The sequence below is a fragment of the Rhinoraja longicauda genome, chromosome 2 (assembly GCF_053455715.1).
Source record: "Rhinoraja longicauda isolate Sanriku21f chromosome 2, sRhiLon1.1, whole genome shotgun sequence".
NCBI lineage: Eukaryota > Metazoa > Chordata > Chondrichthyes > Rajiformes > Arhynchobatidae > Rhinoraja > Rhinoraja longicauda.
In genome coordinates, this window is record NC_135954.1 from 111,381,314 (window position 1) to 111,401,217 (window position 19,904).

The following is a 19,904-nucleotide window of genomic DNA, read 5'->3' on the forward strand; positions in this document are numbered from 1 at the left end:
TAGAACAAAGGGGAATATACAGAATGCCGAATAAAGGTATAGAAAGGGTGTGGAGAAAATTCACCAGCATGTTAACTGGGCTTGTGGGCTTGAGTAATGGGGAGAGGCTGGGTAGTCTTGGAGTTTTTTTCTTTAGAGCAGAAAAGACTAATAGGTAACCTTATTGTAGAATACAAAATAATGAGGGGCATTTATAAAGTGAATACTCAGTCTTGTATCCAGTGTAGAGGATTCCATAACTAGAGGTTATAAACTAAAGATGAGAGGGGAAAGATTTAAGAGGGACCAATTTTTCACTTAGAGGGTAGTCCGTATCTGGTAGAGGAAGTTATAGAAGCGGATACAATTACCTAGAAACATAGAAAATAGATGCAGGAGTAGGTCATTTGGCCCTTCAAGCCAGCACCGCCATTTAATATAATCATGACTGATCATCCAAAATCAGTGCCCCATTCCGGCTTTTTCCCCCATATCCTTGATTCCCTTAGCCCTAAGAGCTAAATCTAACTCTCTTGAAAATGACTTTCAAAAGACATTTGGACTGATATATGGATCGGAAAGATTTGGAGGATACAGGCCAAATGCAGGCAAAGAGGACTAGTCTTAATTGGCAACTTGATTGGTGTGGACGTCGCTCCATAGGGCCTGTTTATGTGCTGTATCTCATGCTGCAGCTCTGTGTCTCATGCTCTGGAGGGTCATTGGACACGTGTCAAATTTCTGCTCTTCAATGAATGCCTGTAAGTTACTGCATTCATCCTTAACACATGGATTGAATTGAAAGGTATCTTGAAATAAAGGTTTGGTTTGAAATTCTTTAAACGCAATAATTTGCTCATTTTGTTATCATTTTTTAGCGCTCTTAACATTTTCATTAAACGTAATCAATTGAATGTATTCAAGGTGATCAGTCATTCTTTCCTTAATTAAAGACTCCAATAATTTCTTGACATTGGGTGTTAGACTAACTGGTTCATAAATAGCTTGTTTTATGTTATCTGCTATCTTTTGCCTCCTTCCTTTCTTCATTATGTGCTTGTCTTCCGAAAGAAGCCTATGGTAATTTGGGATCAGATTGGAATTTAATATGTCACCGGTTACTGTGGATGAATAGGCTCAGAGGTGGAATGATTAATAGTAATGAGGAATAGATAATTGTCACTGTGGTGAATATTGGTCATATAACTGTGACTTCTTGTACTTTACCATGTTAGCTGTGAGCCAATACAGAAATCGTTGCTCTGAATGTGTGTATGTGTATATATCCTCCAGGGATTCAGGAAGGGGTGAAGATTATGCTGGACTGTGCTCAGGCTGCCTTTGTGTCTTACGACAAGATGGTCATTTCCTTAAAAGGAGGCGAAATGTAAGTATCATTAGCGCTCATCATTATCATTCCTGGCATGAGGGGGTTGATCTTTCATGTTGAATGTCGGGGCAGGCTCTCTAGAGGTGGAGGCTTACTCTTGCAACCTTTTTCCAATGTCCCTGTGCTGTGCGTTGCAACATCTAAGCAGATACCGTTGTTCGATTCCCACAGCTATGTGTTGACGCTGATAACTGATGGAATGAGGAGTGTCCGTGCCTTCCACTTCGACAAGGCAGCAGCTAGCGTCCTTACAACCTGTGTAAGTTTTAACATTCATACTCATTCTGATCATCTGCTCTTTTAGATAACTTACTAATAGACGCCATAACCCCTTTCCTTCCCCCGCCCCAGTGGGTACGCATTTAACCCACCATCTTCCACCCCCCCCCCACACCCTCAGTGACCCTGTTCCTTTCTCCTCCCGTGTACACTCGCCTCCCATCTCCACCATTTCCCTTTTACTGTCCCCCCTTCCCCTTCCACCCATATCCCTCCTTTACATTTCTCTCCCCTTTATTTTTTTTTGTCTGTTTTATTTTTAATTGCCTGCTGCATATCATGTTTTTATCGTGTTTTTAGTATGTGCGAGCAAACCACCGTCAAATTCCTTGTATGTATACAAACTTGGCCAATATTTTTTTAAATTCTGATTCCTTCTCTCCTTATCTGATACTCTTTTGTCTCCTGTTAAGCTCCAGCATTTGTCATTTGCTCTACCTATCTGCCAATTGCTCTCTTCCCTCCCCCTGCCTGTATCCCCCTCGATACTTGCCAAATTTGTCTCGTCCCCCCCCTCTTTTCCAGCTTTACCTACCCCCCCCCCCCCTGTGTGGAGAAATTCCACTGAAGTGCTGATCTGATGTACAAATTCTGCCATACTCCTCTAATGCGGTGATGTGTCTGTTGATTTAAGTTCAGGAGTTTGAGGACAGTCTGATCAAGTTATTTGTAAGTTACTGCAGGGATTTAGTGACATTGGTTGGTGTTTCAGAGATTGAGGGTTATCTGACCCAAGTAGTTTAACATTTTGCAACATCTGACGGGGAAGCTATCTGCTGAATTGGTGAGGTGTGATGGATGATATTAGAGGAGAGGCTTAAGAGCAAAACGTTCACACAAAGGCTACAAATCTGAAACCCTTTCCCCAAAATAACTCCGGTGATTGGGGACAGTGGGAGCTCTCAAGACCTGGTGTGATCGATTCTCTTGTCTGATACAGCAAATTAGTCCAGGTATTTGTGGCGTGAATGAGTGAGATTGCAGAGTAAAGGGGGTAAATAGTCGGGTCCTGCTCAAACACCCTGTTTTATTGATGGCTCTTGCATTCTTTGGAAGTCTCTCTGAGGTGGGCTCAAAGCATTCTGCAGCATTCAGACGAGAAATAACAGTAGGCCTAGGTATGCCAAAGAGAAAACAAGTAGCTGCAGATGCTGGGTTTCAAAATAAGACACATCTAGTGCTGGAGTATTTCATCAGGTCAGGCAGCATCCCTGGAGAACATGGTTAGGTGGGATCCTTCCAGACACAAGAAGACCAGAAACGTCACCTATCCATATTCTCCAGAGATGCTGCCTGATCCGCTGAGTTCCTCCGCCACTTTGTGTTTTTCTTTCCTTAAACCAAGTTGTCTTCCTGAAGGAAGACTTGGCGCTTTTAGGCCCTACTATTCTGGTTGAAGGGGTTTCATCATCTGCCAATTTCCTTCCTGCGGCTATTCAGGAGAGCTGTACCCCTGTGAGCCTGCAGTGGTCTGGTCTGCCTCAGACATCCCACTCCAGTGGGGGGAGGTGTCCCACTCTGGGCGGGGTCCCCACCCTGGGGGGTGTCATGGGCTTTATCATGAATCCTGGTAGTTGAGCAATGCATGGCTGTGGGTTGCTTTCTCTGTGCTAAGCTGACCCTTCTGTGTTCACAGATGACCACACTGGAGCCAGGCTATCTGTTCCTTGGATCCCGTTTGGGGAATTCGCTTTTACTTAGATATATCGAGAAGCTGCAGGAACCTCCAATGGACGTTGGAAGAGATCGGGAGAAGCAGGTATTAAATATGTTGTGTAATTTACCTCTGCTCGCGTTGACAATAGACAATAGGTGCAGGAGGAGGCCATTCGGCCCTTCGAGCCAGCACCGCCATTCAATGTAATCATGGCTGATCATTCTCAATCAGTACCCCGTTCCTGCCTTCTCCCCATACCCCCCGACTCCGCTATCCTTAAGAGCTCTATCTAGCTCTCTCTTGAATGCATTCAGAGAATTGGCCTCCACTGCTTTCTGAGGCAGAGAATTCCACAGATTCACAACTCTCTGACTGAAACAGTTTTTCCTCATCTCAGTTCTAAATGGCCTACCCCTTATTCTTAAACTGTGGCCCCTTGTTCTGGACTCCCCCAACATTGGGAACATGTTTCCTGCCTCTAACGTGTCCACCCCCTTAATAATCTTATACGTTTCGATAAGATCTCCTCTCATCCTTCTAAATTCCAGTGTTTGTCAACGGGGAAGTAGTCTTGGCTTGGAAATGTTTGTCGTCAATGCGGGGACAATGTTTTTCTGCCCGGACGTTTTAGTTTTTTGACATGGTTATCAAACAGAACTTTCAATACTGTATTAACTCCCTATTAATTAAAGAGGCAACAAGAAGAATTTCATTATGAAATGATTGTTTTGCAGAGATAAATGCAAAGTTCAGTGTTTCCAATAATTACCTGGCATCGATCGGATAGACAGCCAGAACCTTTTCCCCCAGGATGAAAATGGAGCACTAGAGGGCAATGCTATGAGGAGAGTTTAATGGAGATGTGCCGGGCAAGGTTTCTACACGGAGAGCAGTGGGGCCGAGAATGCACAGCTGGGGATGGTGGTGGGCGCAAAGTTGGAAAAGTACAAAGGGAATATAGTCCAGGCTATAAGGAAGGGACAGGGAAGAGGAATTAACTGCATGGGGCGTTCAAAGAGTCAGGGCAAACATGACAGGCTGAATGGCCACCTTCTATGCCAGATGGTTCAGTGTGAGAGTGTCCGCCCAAAAGACTGAGTTTGGAGGGTAATTTTTTTCCAGTTGAATATCGTTTTGATTCTCTGCGTTCACAATAACCTTGAAGATCGGCTTCTTGGGGCCCAATCGCAGAGGGCATCCGTGCAGTTGCAGTGACTCATGGAGTCATGCATCCCAGAAACAGGCACTTCAGCCCAACTCACCCATGCTTATCAAGATGTCTATCCAAGCTAGTTCCATGTGTCTCCTCTCAGTGGACTCTTCCCAATAAAGGTAGTGCGTGGGAAAAGGTGGGGTGCTCACTGATACCACAGGGAAAAATTGGTCAATAATAGAAGAGGACTATTTTCCTGACCAATATCTCTAGCCGTTTTGGTTTGTTTTGTCCCTCAGGATGAACCTCCCAATAAAAAGAAGCGTTTGGATTTGTCGGCCGGCTGGATTGGTGAGTATCTCTGGGACCTGTGGCTGTTTTCTGTCTGAGGAGTACTTTCAAATCGTCAGTGCCGGCGAACTTGATACTGCACACTTTAGGAAACGGGGGTTCCCCTCTTCTGTTATAGATGAGGTTCTCGCTAGGGTCTCCTCTATATCCTGCAGCTCCACTCTTACACCATGGAACAAGGATAGAGTCCCCCTTATCCTCACCTTCCACCCCATCAGCTGTCGTATACAACAAATTATCCTCCAACATTTCCATCACCTCCAACGGGATCCCACCACTGACCACATCTTCCCATCCCCACCCCTTTCTGTGTTCCGCAGAGACTGTTCCCTCTGTAACTCCCTGATCCACTCGTCCCTTCCCACCCAAACCACCCCCTCTCCAGGTACTTTTCCTGCAACAGCAGGAGATGCAACATCTGTCCCTTTACCTTCCCCCTCGACTCCATCCAAGGACTCCATCCATCCCAGTCTTTCCAGGTGAGGCAGAGGTTCACCTGCACCTCCTCCAATCTCATCTATTGTATCCGCTGTTCCAGATGTCAGCTTCTCTACATCAGCGAGACCAAACACAGGCTCGGCGATCGTTTCGCTCAACACTTTCGGTCAGTCTGCCTTAACCAACCTGATCTCCCGGTGGCTCAGCACTTCAACTCCCCCTCCCACTCCCAGTCTGACCTTTCTGTCATGGGCCTCCTCCATTGTCATAGTGAGGCTCAGCGCAAATTGGAGGAACAGCATCTCATATTTCACTCGGGCAGTTTACACCCCAGCGGTATGAACATTGACTTCTTTAACTTTAGATAGTTCCTCTGTCCCTCTCTTCCCTCTCCCCCTTCCCAGTTCTCCCACGGTCTTCCTGTCTCCAACTACATCCTATCTTTGTCCCGCCCCCCCCCCCCTTGACATCAGTCTGAAGAAGGGTTCTGACCCGAAACGTCACCCATTCCTTCTCTCCTGAGATGCTGCCTGGCCCGTTGAGTCACTGCAGCATTTGTGTCTATCTTGTCTTTAACAAATCCATACTGCTTTCTCTGATCAATCTACATGTCAAGATTAACAACTAGTTATGTCCCTGATTGTTACCTCTAAAACATTTCCTTTCACCACGGTTAAAATGACTGAGGAAAATAACAAAGTGATTCAGTGGATCAGGCAGCAACTCTGGAGAACATAGATTGGTGGCATTTTGGGTTGGGGTGCTTCTTACTCAAAATGACATCTGTAGTTCATAGGTTTACACCCTTTTTTCCCCACGTTTTCCCCCAGTAAACCTCCCATTTTCTCCCATTCCACCATCCTTAACCCTACACCATACATCCTGACCTACACCAAAAATGTTCAAGCTATGCCATTCTGCTGCAGAATGACATGTCTTGCTGTTGGATGGTTGGGCTGGGGTAGTGGTGAATACTTCACGGGAAGAAAGTGGATAGATTCTAACTCGCTGGTAACTCTTGCATTTAATGTTGCAGCTGGCGATGTTTCTCTGCTGGATGACATGGACGAGATTGAAGTGTATGGGAACGAGGCCCAGTCCGGCACTCAGCTGGCCACCTATTCCTTTGAGGTAGGACATGACCTGTCCGGTGTCATAGAGGTTTTGAAATCCTGCTGGTGTAGTTTAATTTTGTCTAGAGATACAGCATGGAAACAGGCCCTTCGGCCCACCGAGTCTGCACTGACCAGTGATCCCCGCACACCAACACTATCCTACACGCACTAGGGACAATTTACATTGATACCAAGCCAATTAACCTACAAACCTGCACGGCTTTGGAGTGTGGGTGGAAACCAAAGATCTCGGAGAAAACCCACGCGGTCACGGGGCAAAAGTACAAACTCCGTACAGACAGTACCCCATGTCAGGATTGAACCCGGGTCTCTGGCACTGTAAGTGTTGTAAGGCAGCAACTCTACTGTGCCACGGTGGTCTTAAAATGGCATGCAAAACTTTGAACACATTCTCTGCGTGTCAGAAGGGGCCCCATTTCCTTGTGCCGAATTGTTCTTTTTGCAGAGTCACCACGGAGGTGACCGGGAGGAGACGGGTTGGGCACTCAATCTTCATTGTTGATGATCCTGCTGAAGGATCACTCGCTTCCGGCACTGAGTGGAACTGTGGAGCAGAAAGGGGTGTTTGAGATCCTGGCAGAGTCTACGAAGGCGCAACAAATGTTGTCAAGATCACTAGTTGCACTGTGGAGCGCGGTGCATGGGTTGTATCAGAATGGACCAGCACCATTTCCATTTCTCCCCAGGGTCTTCCTCATATTTTGATTATGTTTTTATCATTTGGTAACAGACAGCTTGGTATAAAAAGGTCAGATGCACAGTTCCATTTCCCTCCGTTTATTTCACATGTTTTGTCAGATACATTGAATTGTCAAGTCAAGTCAAGTCAATTTTATTTGTATAGCACATTTAAAAACAACCCACGTTGACCAAAGTGCTGTACATCAGTTCAGGTACTAAGAACGAACATACAATGGCACACAAACATAACAGCACATACATTGTCTCCTTGAGAAGCCTTCGAGATGTTTATTGTCAAATCAACAAATGCAGTGAGGTACAAATACAATGAAAATCTTGCTTGCACAGGCAAACAGACTCAGCACACTAAAACATTAATTACACATTAATCACACACAAATTCAAAAGTTAAAAATGTTTAGTCATATGTACCGACAGTGGAACAATGAAATCCTTACTTACAGCAGCTTTAGCCTGTCACATAATACGCTTAGAGAATATATGGTAAACAAAAAATCATTAAATTAATAACCACAATACTATTGCAAAAAAAAAAAAACCCTAAGTCCTTAGTGAAATTTCTACCATGAAAAGAAAAAAGGCTGTGCAAACAGAAAAAAGACATGAGCGCAAAAATATATACAATTCAAAACCAAGACCATGGTGGTGCAAGAGGTGCTTCTCAGCGTTCTGTTGCTCGAATAGGATTAGGGGTTTACAGGTTCAAGAACCTGATGGTTACAGGAAAGGAGCTGTTTCTGAACTTGGTGTGGGACATGGGCTTCTGTAGCTCCTGCCTGATGGTAGCAGGGCATGGCCCAGGTGGTGGGGATCGTGCGGCACGGTGGCGCAGCGGTAGAGTTGCTGCCTTACAGCGAATGCAGCGCCTAAGACTCGGGTTCGATCCTGACTACAGGCGCCATCTGTACGGAGTTTGTACGTTCTCCCTGTGACCTGCGTGGGTTTTCTCCGAGATCTTCGGTTTCCTCCCACACTCCAAAGACGTACAGGTATGTAGGTTAATTGACTGGGTAAAATGTAAAAATTGTCCCTAGTGTGTGTAGGATAGTGTTAATGTGCGGGGATCGCTGGGCGGCGCGGACTCGGTGGGCCGAAGGGCCTGTTTCCGCGCTGTATCTCTAAATCTGTATCTCTAAATCTAAAAAAATCCTCAATGATGGATGCCGCCTTCTTGAGGCAACGTCTCATGTCAATGCTTTTGATGTTAGGGATGATGTTGTGTAAGGCTGTGTTATATGTTCTTGCCACAGTGTAGGCTTAAACTCACAACTTGAATCGCGGTGCATGTACTGATTGTGTTTTGAAAATCTGCCAGAGTTCCAGTTACCCTGATGACTGAGTAGTTCACCTACTGTTCTCCCGCAGGTCTGTGACAGCATATTGAACGTTGGTCCTTGTGTAAATGCTTCAATGGGAGAACCTGCCTTCCTTTCCGAAGAGGTGAGTGAGAATTGGTTGCTAAGAAGAATGTTTGTTAAACTGGAGCAGTGCAAAAATAGATTTACAAAAATATTATTGGATCTGGCCGTATTAACTTATGAGGATAGGCTGGTCTTTTCTCCCTGGAGCGCAAGAGGCGGAAAAGTGACTATGGAAGTTTATAAAATCATGAGGGGCATAGGTAAACCAAATAGCTACAGTCAATTCTGCAGTGTAGGGGGCAGACCAATACAGTGTTTCTGAGCATAGGTTACGCATGTGTTCTTTCTTACATTATGTCCTGGTTGCATTTCGTTTAACCTTTCAATTCAATTTTAGTTTCAGAATAACCCCGAACCTGACCTGGAGATAGTTGTATGTTCGGGATACGGGAAGAATGGCGCACTCTCCGTTCTGCAGGTAATGGGTTGCTCTCAACTTAGAGTATGTCAGATGCAAAGCTTGGTCAGTATCTGCCAGTCTCTGTCCATTTGCATTTGTTATTTCATAAGTATGCTAAAACCAGTGCTCATCTCTTTTCTCCAAAGTGCAGTTTCCAGACCAAAACCATAGAACCTCTTACTTCTCCACTCCGTGATTTATCTCTTCTCTTCTTTCTAACCTTCTAACCCTCTATGGACTTTGTTCATCCCACAGATTTCTCAGATTATAAGAACAGCTATTCCCATAACGAGTGACAAGAGATTATTTAAATAGAGCCTCGACTGATCTGGAAAAGCACAGAATCGATGGAGAGTTTGAACTGTATTAGCTGATCTTAACTGCAATGTTTTGTCGTGATTTGCACCAGTCCCGGAGAATTTGAGGCCATTTTGTTTCCATGCCTCCGCCGGCATTCACTAAAGTCATAGCTGTTTGATATAAAGATACAGCACAGAAACCGGTCCCACAGCTCACTGAGTCTGCATCAACCTCCCAGTTACACTGAAGGAGGCTGAGCGATGACCTAACAGAGGTGCTGAAAATTATAAGGGCATAAATAAGGCAGATGGTCAGTCTTTTCCCCCAGAATTGGTGAGTGTAAAAATAAAGGACAAATGTTTAAGGTAAGAGGGGAAATATTTCAAAGGGACCTGGCAGAGCAAGGTTTTATTACACAGAGGGTGGTGGGGGTATGTGGAAAGGGCTGCCAGAGGAGGTGGTGGAAATGGATACAATGACAACATTTAAAAGACATTTGATCCACTACATGGATAGAAAAGGCTTAGAGGGAAATGGGCCGCATGCAAGCAAGTGGGATGAGCTCAGGAAGGCACCTGGATCAGCATGGATGAATTGGGCTGCAGGGCCTGTTTCCGTGCTGTGTATCTCTTGGTTGTCAGTTTGCACCCAGCTACTATCTGCTAAAGTGAAACATTACTGTGGCAGACCCTGGTGTCACCGGTGCTATATTAAAGCTTGGGATTACCAGGACTATATCAGAGATCATTGGTAAAGTCTGTAAACTCCCAAGGATAGGCGTTTTACTTGACTGACTCTTTGACAAGTAGTGGAATTCTAAAGATGACCTTTTATTCTTGCCTTTGAGGCGTGGGAGATTTTATTGTGCTTGCACATCCATGTCTTTGTTACCTATTTATTTATATTTCAGATACAGCGCGGAAACAGGCCTTTTCGGCCCACCGAGTCCACGCCGCCCAGCGATCCCCGCACACTAACACTATCCTACACACACTAGGGACAATTTTTAAAAAACATTTACCCAGTCAATTAACCTACAAACCTGCGGACTTAACTTTTGTAGTGTGTCCCTAGCTATCCCTTATTCTTGTCAGTGTTTTTATTTGGGATGGTTTGCATGGCGTGCCTCTTAAACTTAAATTTTAAACATCATGATTTTGTTTCCGGATATGTGACGTGTTTTTATTAATCATCTGCACAAACAACTTTTGATGCACAAAAAAAAACTTTTTTTGAGGTTACCTCAAACATTTCTGCTAAGCATCCATTTGTTTATAGGTCCTGTACTCGCTGATCAATGTGGGCTTCCTGTCGACCAGCGCCTTGAGACTAAAATGGCCGTTTTTGTATCCCTCCATTGTTTATAGCCTGCCCCTGGCCGCCTCTGCCTCTAGACTTGTGTCCCTCCTTGCCACTACTACATCGGTAATTCCAGTGTCGTTGCCTTCCCTGATTAGAATGGCAGCAACAGTAGTGTGCCTTCAACTACAAGGAATACAAACAAGCACTGGATTTCACTCTGGGCCACAGAGATCATGGGAGTCAGTGCTAATTATTTGTCTGTCCAGAGAAACTTGTAGCAGCTATCAGCGTAGTTCCCATCTCCCAGCCTATTTCATTGCGACCCTGCAATTTAAGAATAATCTGCGCTTTCTTTGTATGTGTAAAGCTACAACACTAACATTATGTTCTGCACTCTGTTTTTCTCTTTGTGCTACCTGCTGTACTTGTGTGCGGCTCGGTTATACTCGTGCGATATGATTTGACTGGATAGCACACGCAGGGTGAAGATGTTCACTGTATCTCGGTGCATGTGACAATAAGAACCCAATAACAACAATGGTGTCTGCTCGGCCTGAGAATCGATTTACATGTTGAGAACTATTTACTGTACTCTGCATATTCCCATTTTTGCTCTGCCTATTGTACGTGAGTTTGAACCGATTGTATCAGTGTACGGTATATCTAATCTGTCTGCAAAACATAGCTTTTCAGTGTACATGTGACAATAATAATAAACGTAAACCTCAACTTCCCCACTGACCACTGGAGTAAGTCAGCGGGTCAGGCAGCATCAAGCAGAACATGGACGAGGTGTTGCTTCAGGTCAGGACCCTTCTTCAGAATCTGCCACATCACCTATCCACATTCTCCAGCGATGCTGTCTGACCCGCTGAGTTACTCCAGCACTTTGTCCTTTTTTTTGTGTTAACCAGCATCTGCAGTTCCTTGCATCCTCAAGTTACCTACGTTATCCCTGAGTAGCAGTCCTTTAGAATTGACATGCCTGGTGGGTAGAGAAAGTGACAACAACCCACCGTGCCTGGTGGGTAGAGAAAGTAGAATGGTGCTACTCGCCAGAGGACACCCAATGGTAAGCACTGCATGAAGCAAGCTAACCTGTGCCTTTTCTTCAAACAGCGAAGTATCCGAGCTCAGGTGGTCACGACCTTCGAGCTTCCAGGTTGCCACGACATGTGGACCGTGATTGCCTCTGATAAGAAAGACGAAGTGAACACAAAGGTATGCAGTACGATGCTTATTTGCTTTTCTTTCAAGTTTTGACCCAAAAGATTATTTGAGCTCTTACTCCCAGCCGGTAGAGCCTCTGTCCCAGTGATGTGGTAGGCCGAAGGGCCCGTTTCTGTACTGTATGATTCTGTGGTAAAAGTTGGGAGGGCATGCCAATTTCTTTTGAAATGGACAGAAGCATGTCATAGGTTAAAATTGGTTTATAGGATATAATTTTAAAGTTTGCAATGAAGTGATCCATTACGAGGTATGCAGGTTGGGGAGGGTAAAGTGGTCGCCTAATCTGCCCTGGGTCTTACTGATGTAGAGGAGGCCCCATTCAAATCACCTTTCAAATCCTAGCTTTATTTTTCAAACAGATTGCTGCAAACTGCAGTTGCCAATTCACCTATGTTGAACAATTATTAGCAGCTCATTCCATATACGCAGTACCCTCTGTGTTTAAAAAAAAAAGTTGCCTCTTGGGTCCCTTTTAAATCTATTCCCCCCCTTACCTTAACATCTAGTTTTCGATTCCTTATCCTGGAGAAAACACACTGGCTATTCATCTCATCTATGTTCCGCATGGTTTTGTAAACCTCTGTAGGTCATCCCTCAGCGTCCTCCACTCCAGGGATAAATGACCCAGCCTATCCATGTTCTCCAGAAAGGCTGCCTGTCCCCGCTGAGTTACTCCAGCACTTTGTATATTTTTTTGTATACCAGCATTTGCAGTTCCTTGTTTCTATTTCTTCTGCCTTTAGTTTAGCGATGCAGCCCATCCAGCTTCTTCCTATAAGTCAAACCTGGTTACGTGCTTGTAAATCTTTTTGCCGTTTACGTGAAACCCAAGCTATTTCTTTCTGACCCTCAACTCATTGTTCTTTACTTAGGATCAAACGGGCGATGGCGAGAAGGCAGAGAAAGACTCCAAAGAGGTCACTCCAGAGGATGATGTGAAGAAACATGGTTTCCTCATTTTGAGTCGTGAGGATTCAACAATGGTAGGCATTTCTCTCTGAATCATCCTACGCTTCCCTTTATCCCTTTGAGGCATGGACACGAGAGACTGCAGGTGCTGGAACCTGAGGTTTTTTTTAAAAATCCACTGGAGGAACCTGTTGGGTCAGGCAACAACTGTGAACGGAAATGGGCAGGTGATGTTCCAGGTCAGAGCCCTTCAGACTGACCTGAAATGTCATCCAGTCCATTTCCCTCCACCGTTGCTATCTGACCAGCTGGCTCCAGCATTTGTTTTTTTTTTGTCTCTCTTGAAGTGTTGTAAGAATAACATTTTGTTCCTTGTGCAATTGTGTAGCCCAAAAGAGACTTATATTTTGGGTCTGTGAACTGTCGTGCACTTTATTGTTCCTCAGGAACGAAGCAGTTAGCTAGCACTTGCTCTTATGTAGCGACATTCACAAACTCAATTGTTCTACAGCACTCTAAGTTACATTTTTGAAGTGTAATCACTGTTATAAAAGAGGAGATTTCATTGCTAATTTGTACTTTGCAGACTGCCAGCATTGGCAGTCAAATTTGACCAGACTAAATCCTTTAGTGTTTTTTGTTGAAGGATGAACAATGGCAGGTATCTCATGGTAGCTCCCCACCTCTTTGGTTTTCTACACTGACCTGGGCTTGGGGTTTCTTTGAAAGCCAGTCCCTGTTCCCCAAGCAAACTGCAGTGTCAGTTTGACTTCCAGTTTAAGAAAATAACTGCAGATGCTGGTACAAATCGAAGGTATTTATTCACAAAATGCTGGAGTAACTCGGCAGGTCAGGCAGCATCTCAGGAGAGAAGGAATGGGTGACGTTTCGGGTCGAGACCCTTCTTCAGACTGATGTCAGGGGGGGTGGGACAAAGGAAGGATATAGGTGGAGACAGGAAGATAGAGGGAGATCTGGGAAGGGGGAGGGGAAGAGAGGGACAGAGGAAATATCTAAAGTTGGACATTAAAGTTTAATGTCATCTGTATAGTAACCATAACTGCATAATACTCTGAATGTGGTCTTACACCATCTTTTGCAGCTGTAACCTAACTTCCCACATCCCGCTGCTCGTACCCTAACCGATGGAGGGAAGCGTGCCAAGTACCATCTTATCTCCTTGTCTCGCCACTTTCATGGAACAATGTTCTTGCTCCTCTAGGTATAACTCTAGCACACTCCCCTGGGTGCTGCCATTTGGTTGTACGTCCTGCCCTGGGTGTCTTACCAAAATGCCACACCTCGCATTATCTGTATCGAACTCCATTCAGCCACTGTAGAAACAAAGAACTACAGACCCGAAACTGAAACGTCACCATTCCTTCTCTCCTGAGATGCTGCCTGACCTGCTGAGTTACGCCAGCATTTTGTGAATAAAGAACTACAGATGCTGGTTTATACCAAAGACACACATACAGCAGCAGGAGCAACTCAGTGGGTCAGGCAGCATCTCTGGAGAAAGAGAATAGGTGACACTTTGGGTCGGCACCCTTCTTCAGACACGAAGAGGGGTCCCGACCCGAAATGTCACCTATCCTCTTTCTGCGCAGATGCTGCCTGACCCGCTGAGGTACTCCAGCATTTTGTGTCTATCCATTAAGATAGCTGCTGGGAAGAGTTATCACCGAACCACACCTGACGCTAGTTCAATGAGGGCTGTTCACACCAGTTTGTCTGTGTTTCCCCCTCTTCCAATGGCAGATCCTACAGACCGGTCAGGAAATCATGGAGCTGGATGCCAGTGGTTTTGCCACACAGGGTCCGACCATTTTTGCAGGCAACATCGGAGACAATAAATACATTGTGCAGGTTTCGCCGCTGGGAATTCGCTTACTGGAAGGTGGTGAGTAAATTCTCACACACAATGGATGCAGCCTTAATCCTTGGCAATATTAATACAGTCATTATTTCGTAATTTGCGTGGCAGATACTGTCCCATAAGAGCACTTTCTAAACCTGGTTCCAAGTTACCTATGATTGCAGATCAGCTGGGGTGTTGGCATTTTTGACTGTGCAGTGACTTTACTTTAGAGATACAACATGGAAACAGGCCCCTCGGCTCACCATATCCAACCAGCGATCACCCCTCACACTACCACTATCCTACTTGCTAGGGACACTTTGCAATTTGCAGAAGCCAATTAACCTATAGACCTGGAGTGTGGGAGGAAACCAGAGCACCTGGAGAAAACCCCTTGCGGTAACGGGGGGGAACATACAAACTCCGCACAGACAGCAGCCGTTGTCAGGATCAAACTCCTCTCTCTAGCCTTGTGAGGCAGCAACTCTGCCGCCGCTGGCAGTGCAGTTTAGTTGAAGTGGTCCCATTCCAATGTTTGCTGCTTCTGAATAACTCTTTGCTCTGTTCCCCCAGTGAACCAGCTGCACTTCATTCCTGTGGACCTGGGCTCGCCAATAATGCACTGCGCGGTGTGCGATCCCTATGTGGTGATAATGAGTGGGGAAGGACAGGTCACGATGTTTGTTCTGAAGCGAGACACATATGGTGGAAACACCCACAGACTGACCATGCAGAAGCCACAGATACACATGGTGAGTGTTTTTATTCTTGGTGATATAGCACGCACCCCTCCCAACCTTTCCGGATTTGGCGGAAAGTTTCCGCTTTCTCATTTTATTTCCGCCATTCCGATTTTGCCTCACGTTTTTCCGCAAAACAGTCGGTAATTGCAATTTGTTAATTCGGCCACTAGAGACAATAGACAATAGGTGCAGGAGGAGGCCATTCGGCCCTTCGAGCCAGCACCGCCATTCAATGTGATCATGGCTGATCATTCTCAATCAGTACCCCGTTCCTGCCTTCTCCCCATACCCCCTGACTCCGTTATCCTTAAGAGCTCTATCTTGCTCTCTCTTGAATGCATTCAGAGAATTGGCCTCCACTGCCTTCTGAGGCAGAGAATTCCACAGATTCACAACTCTCTGACTGAAAAAGTTTTTCCTCATCTCAGTTCTAAATGGCCTACCCCTTATTCTTAAACTGTGGCCCCATTTCTGGACTCCCCCAACATTGGGAACATGTTTCCTGCCTCTAACGTGTCCAACCCCTTAATAATCTAGGGGTTGCTAGGGGTTCCACAAGAAATCCCCCGCGCCCTGGAAGTCTCTCCGAAAATGTGGCACCTAGGCTGTGCAAGGCAGCTAATCTCAACCTCATCGGGACTTCCACGGCCGATCGGTGGGTTGAATTTGCAACCTGCGGCCGGGGCTCTGGAACTCCAGCCCAGCTGGAGCCAGCACATCTATCCGCATAGCCGACTTTCTTGGCCTGCTGGATAAACCAGCAAAGCTTTGGAACCAAGAGTGCCAGAAAATCAGTGGGTGGAACTGTAATGAGTAAATATTAAACTTACGTGCAAGATTATATAACTATATTAATTAATGAAGATGGGGTTAAAATATAAAACACTGCAGAAAAGTCAATTACCATCTTTTTGGGCTGATTATCAATTAATGTGCGAATTTACTTCAAGTACTTTGTATGCTTAGTCAAGTCGTATATGTCAACTCTTTCTTCATAACTTAGTCATACATTTTATGACCATTGTGCTTTTATTCAATACCAAGAGAATTGGGATGTGTACGGGGGAAAAAAGCAAAATGGGAAAACCAAAACAAAACATTTTTTTCTTTGTGTTGCAAAAAGTATCTCTGTTCAATAACCTTTCTATAATAGTAGAATATACTCATGATAGGCCTGACATTGTACATGTAGTCCAAGAACTGCAGACTGTTGGAAATAATAGTTGTTTTTCACACATGAATGTAGCACAACGTGTACACGCATTTGGCGTGCAGAACTCTTTTTTGCTGAAAAGTTGCATTACGTGCCATATTATGAATTTTGGTGTAAAATTCTGAATTTTGGACATCAAAATTATGAATTTGTAACATCGGGAACAATCTTCCCGCATCTAGCCTCTCCAACCCCTTAAGAATTTTATATGTTTCTATAAGATCCCCCCTCAGTCTTCTAAATTCCAGCGATTACAAGCCTAGTCTATCCAGTCTTTCTTCATATGAAAGTCCCGCCATCCCAGGGATCAATCTAGTGAACCTTCTCTGTACCCCTCTAAGGCAAGAACGTCTTTCCTCAGATTAGGAGACCAAAACTGCACACAATACTCCAGGTGCGGTCTCACCAAGGCCCTGTACAACTGCAGTAGAACCTCCCTGCTCCTAAACTCAAATCCTCTTGCTATGAATGCCAACATACCATTCGCTTTCTTCACTGCCTGCTGCACCTGCACGCTTGCTTTCAATGACTGGTGCACCATGACACCCAGGTCACGTTGCATCTCCCCTTCTCCTAATCGTTCACCATTCAGGTAATACTCTGCTTTCCTGTTCTTGCCGCCAAAGTGGATAACCTCACATTTATCCACATTATATTGCATCTGCCATGCATTTGCCCACTCGCCTAATCTATCCAAGTCACTCTGCAGCCTCCTAGCATCCTGTTCTATATTAACCACCAGCCGTGTGCTACCTGCAAAGCACTGTACTTAAGGAAGCTCGGGAAACGGGAGCTCTTTGACTAATCTTCCCCAGAATGAGAAAACCTAGGAGACGCAGAGAGATACAGGGTGGAAACGGACCCTTTGGTCCACTGAGGTCATGCTGACTAATGACTGTATAACAATGCATCACAAGAACAGGTGCTTTCACCCATGGTGTCTGTGCTGATCATGATGCCAATCTAAACGGCGACACAGTGGCACAGCGGTAGAGTTGCTGCCTTGCAGCTCTTGCCACGCCGGAGACCCGGGTTCCATCCCGACTACGGGCGCCGTCTGTACGGAGTTTGTACGTTCTCCCCGTGACCTGCGTGGGTTTTCTCTGAGATCTTCGGTTTCCTCCCACACTCCAAAGATATACAGGTATGTAGGTTAATTGGCTTTGTATAAGTGTGAATTGTCCCTAGTGTGCGTAGGATAGTGTTAGTGTGCGGGGATCGCTGGTCGGTGTGGACTCGGTGGGCCGAAGGGCCTGTTTCCGCTCTGTATATCTGAACTAAACTAATCCCATCTGCCTACACATGACCCACATCCCTCCATGAGTCATTAGGAGAGGCTGGATAGGCTGGGACCATTTTGCCTGGAGCGTTGGAGTTTAACAGGTGACCTTGCTGAGGCTTAAGAATTATGAGGGGCATGGATGAGGTGAATGGTCTCAGTCTTTTCCCCAGGGTAGAGAAGATTAAATCTCTTCCTTCCCACCTTCCAGTTTTAAAGTGATATATGATGGGCACATTTTTCCACAGTGGAGATTGGCTATATGAAATGAGCTGGCTGAGGAAGTGGATGAGGAAGGTAGAATAACATTGGAGACATTTGGACATGTAAGTGGCTAGGAAAGATTCAGAGGGATATTGGCCAGGCATGGGCATGTGAGATTAGCTCAAGGAAACAACTTAGTCGGCAGAAACAGGTTGGGCTGAAGGGCCCATTTCCGTAATGCGTGACTGACAATCTAACGATCCTCGTGCAATACATGGAGAGCTCTCTCTGAGGACAAGGAATGACAAATGTGACCCAATGTGCAGGAAGGAACTGCAGATGCTGGTTTAAATAGAAGGTAGACACAAAATGCTGGAGTAACTCAGCAGGTCAGACAGCATCTCTGGAGAGAAGGAATGGGTGATGTTTTGGGTTGAGACCCTTCTGACCCTTCTACAGACTTCTTCAGACACAGTCTGAAGAAAGGTCTCGACCCGAAACGTCACCCATTCCTTCTCTCCAGAGATGCTGCCTGACCTGTCGACAAATGTGACCCACTTTTTCAAAAAAGGCGTATGATCATTCAGGAATCTACAGTTTAAATTCTTACTTGCTGCAGCTTTACAGGTGCACTAAACGCAACAAATAATGGGGTCACATTTGCCATTTCCTTGTCCTCTGAGAGTACGCTCCTGTGTATTGCACAAGGATTGTTAGATTGTCATAGAGTCATGCAGCACGTAAACAGGCCCTTTGGCCCGACTTGTCTATGCCGACTTGCATCCTTGACCTGTGCCTGGCCCATATCCCTCTGAGACTTTGCTGGCCATTTACCTGTCCCAATACAACAAATAACTATCCCAATTAATTATCAATTATCCTAGGTAAACTAGACTACAATAGGGCGGCACGGTGGCGCAGCGGTAAAGTTGCTGCCTTACAGCGAATGCAGTGCCGGAGACTCAGGTTCGATCATGACTACGGGCGCCGTCTGTACGGAGTTTGTACGTTCTCCCCGTGACTGCGGGGGTTTTCTCCGAGATCTTCAGCTTCCTCCCACACTCCAAAGACGTACAGGTTTGTAGGTTAATTGGCTGGGCAAATGTAAAAATTGTCCCTAGTGGGTGTAGGATAGTGTTAATGTGCGGGGATCGCTGGGCGGTGCGGACCCGGTGGACCGAAGGGCCTGTTTCTGCGCTGTATCTCTAAATCTAAAAATCTAAATAGTGCGACCTTGATATTCAAAGTCCATGGTGGTTTGATGCTGAGGTAGGGTTGTTGTTTTGGATTGTGCAGGGTGGTTCAAGAGCCTGATGGTGGATGGGAAGAAGCTGTTCTTGAACCTAGAGGTCATGATTCCCATTCAAAATTAAAGCCGAAAGGTGAATGCACTGTCTTTTACCCAGGGTAGGGGAATCAAGAGCCAGAGAACATGGTTTTAAGGTGGGAAGAGAAAGATAGGAACCTGAGGGCAACTTTTTCACTGAGGGCGGTGGGTATATGGAACGTGCTGCCAGAGGAGGTAGCTGAGGCAGGTTCAATAGCAATGTTTTAAAGACATTTGGACTGGTGCATGGATAGGAAAGGTTTGGAGGGAGGTAGACACAAAATGCTCGAGTAACTTAGCAGGTCAGGCAGCATCTCAGGAGAAAAGGAATGGGTGACGTTTCGGGTCTGCCCAAGCCGCTGAGTTACTCCAGCATTTTGTGTCTACCTTTGATTTAAACCAGAATCTGCAGGGGTTTTTTCCCACACAAGGTTTGGAGGGATATGGGCAAAATGTGACCATGTGGGATTAGCAAAGATGGCGCATGTTGGTAGGCGTAGACAATTTGGGCCACAGGGCCTGTTTACGTGCTGTATGACTCTATGGCACACAGGTTGAGGAAAATGCTGCTTTTACTTGGAATTTCCACGTTGTAGAGAGGTTCAATCAGACCCCCTGGAAAAGGAAGTG

General features: G+C 45.5%; 1 protein-coding gene across 3 annotated transcripts in view; it reads left to right on the forward strand.

The window, feature by feature from the left end:
- Positions 1-19,904, forward strand: part of cpsf1 (cleavage and polyadenylation specific factor 1) — an 80,377-nt gene that overhangs the window by 26,002 nt on the left and 34,471 nt on the right. For all 3 annotated transcript variants that reach the window (XR_013549185.1, XM_078425868.1, XM_078425880.1), the window contains exons 10-20: positions 1,273-1,366; positions 1,541-1,628; positions 3,285-3,407; positions 4,758-4,809; positions 6,284-6,378; positions 8,451-8,525; positions 8,844-8,924; positions 11,628-11,729; positions 12,611-12,721; positions 14,409-14,550; positions 15,082-15,260. Coding sequence is in view for 2 of the 3 variants with exons in the window: in XM_078425868.1 (XP_078281994.1) it covers positions 1,273-1,366; positions 1,541-1,628; positions 3,285-3,407; positions 4,758-4,809; positions 6,284-6,378; positions 8,451-8,525; positions 8,844-8,924; positions 11,628-11,729; positions 12,611-12,721; positions 14,409-14,550; positions 15,082-15,260 (1,142 nt within the window). In the remaining variant the exon portion in view is untranslated. The remainder of the gene's footprint in view (positions 1-1,272; positions 1,367-1,540; positions 1,629-3,284; positions 3,408-4,757; positions 4,810-6,283; positions 6,379-8,450; positions 8,526-8,843; positions 8,925-11,627; positions 11,730-12,610; positions 12,722-14,408; positions 14,551-15,081; positions 15,261-19,904) is intronic.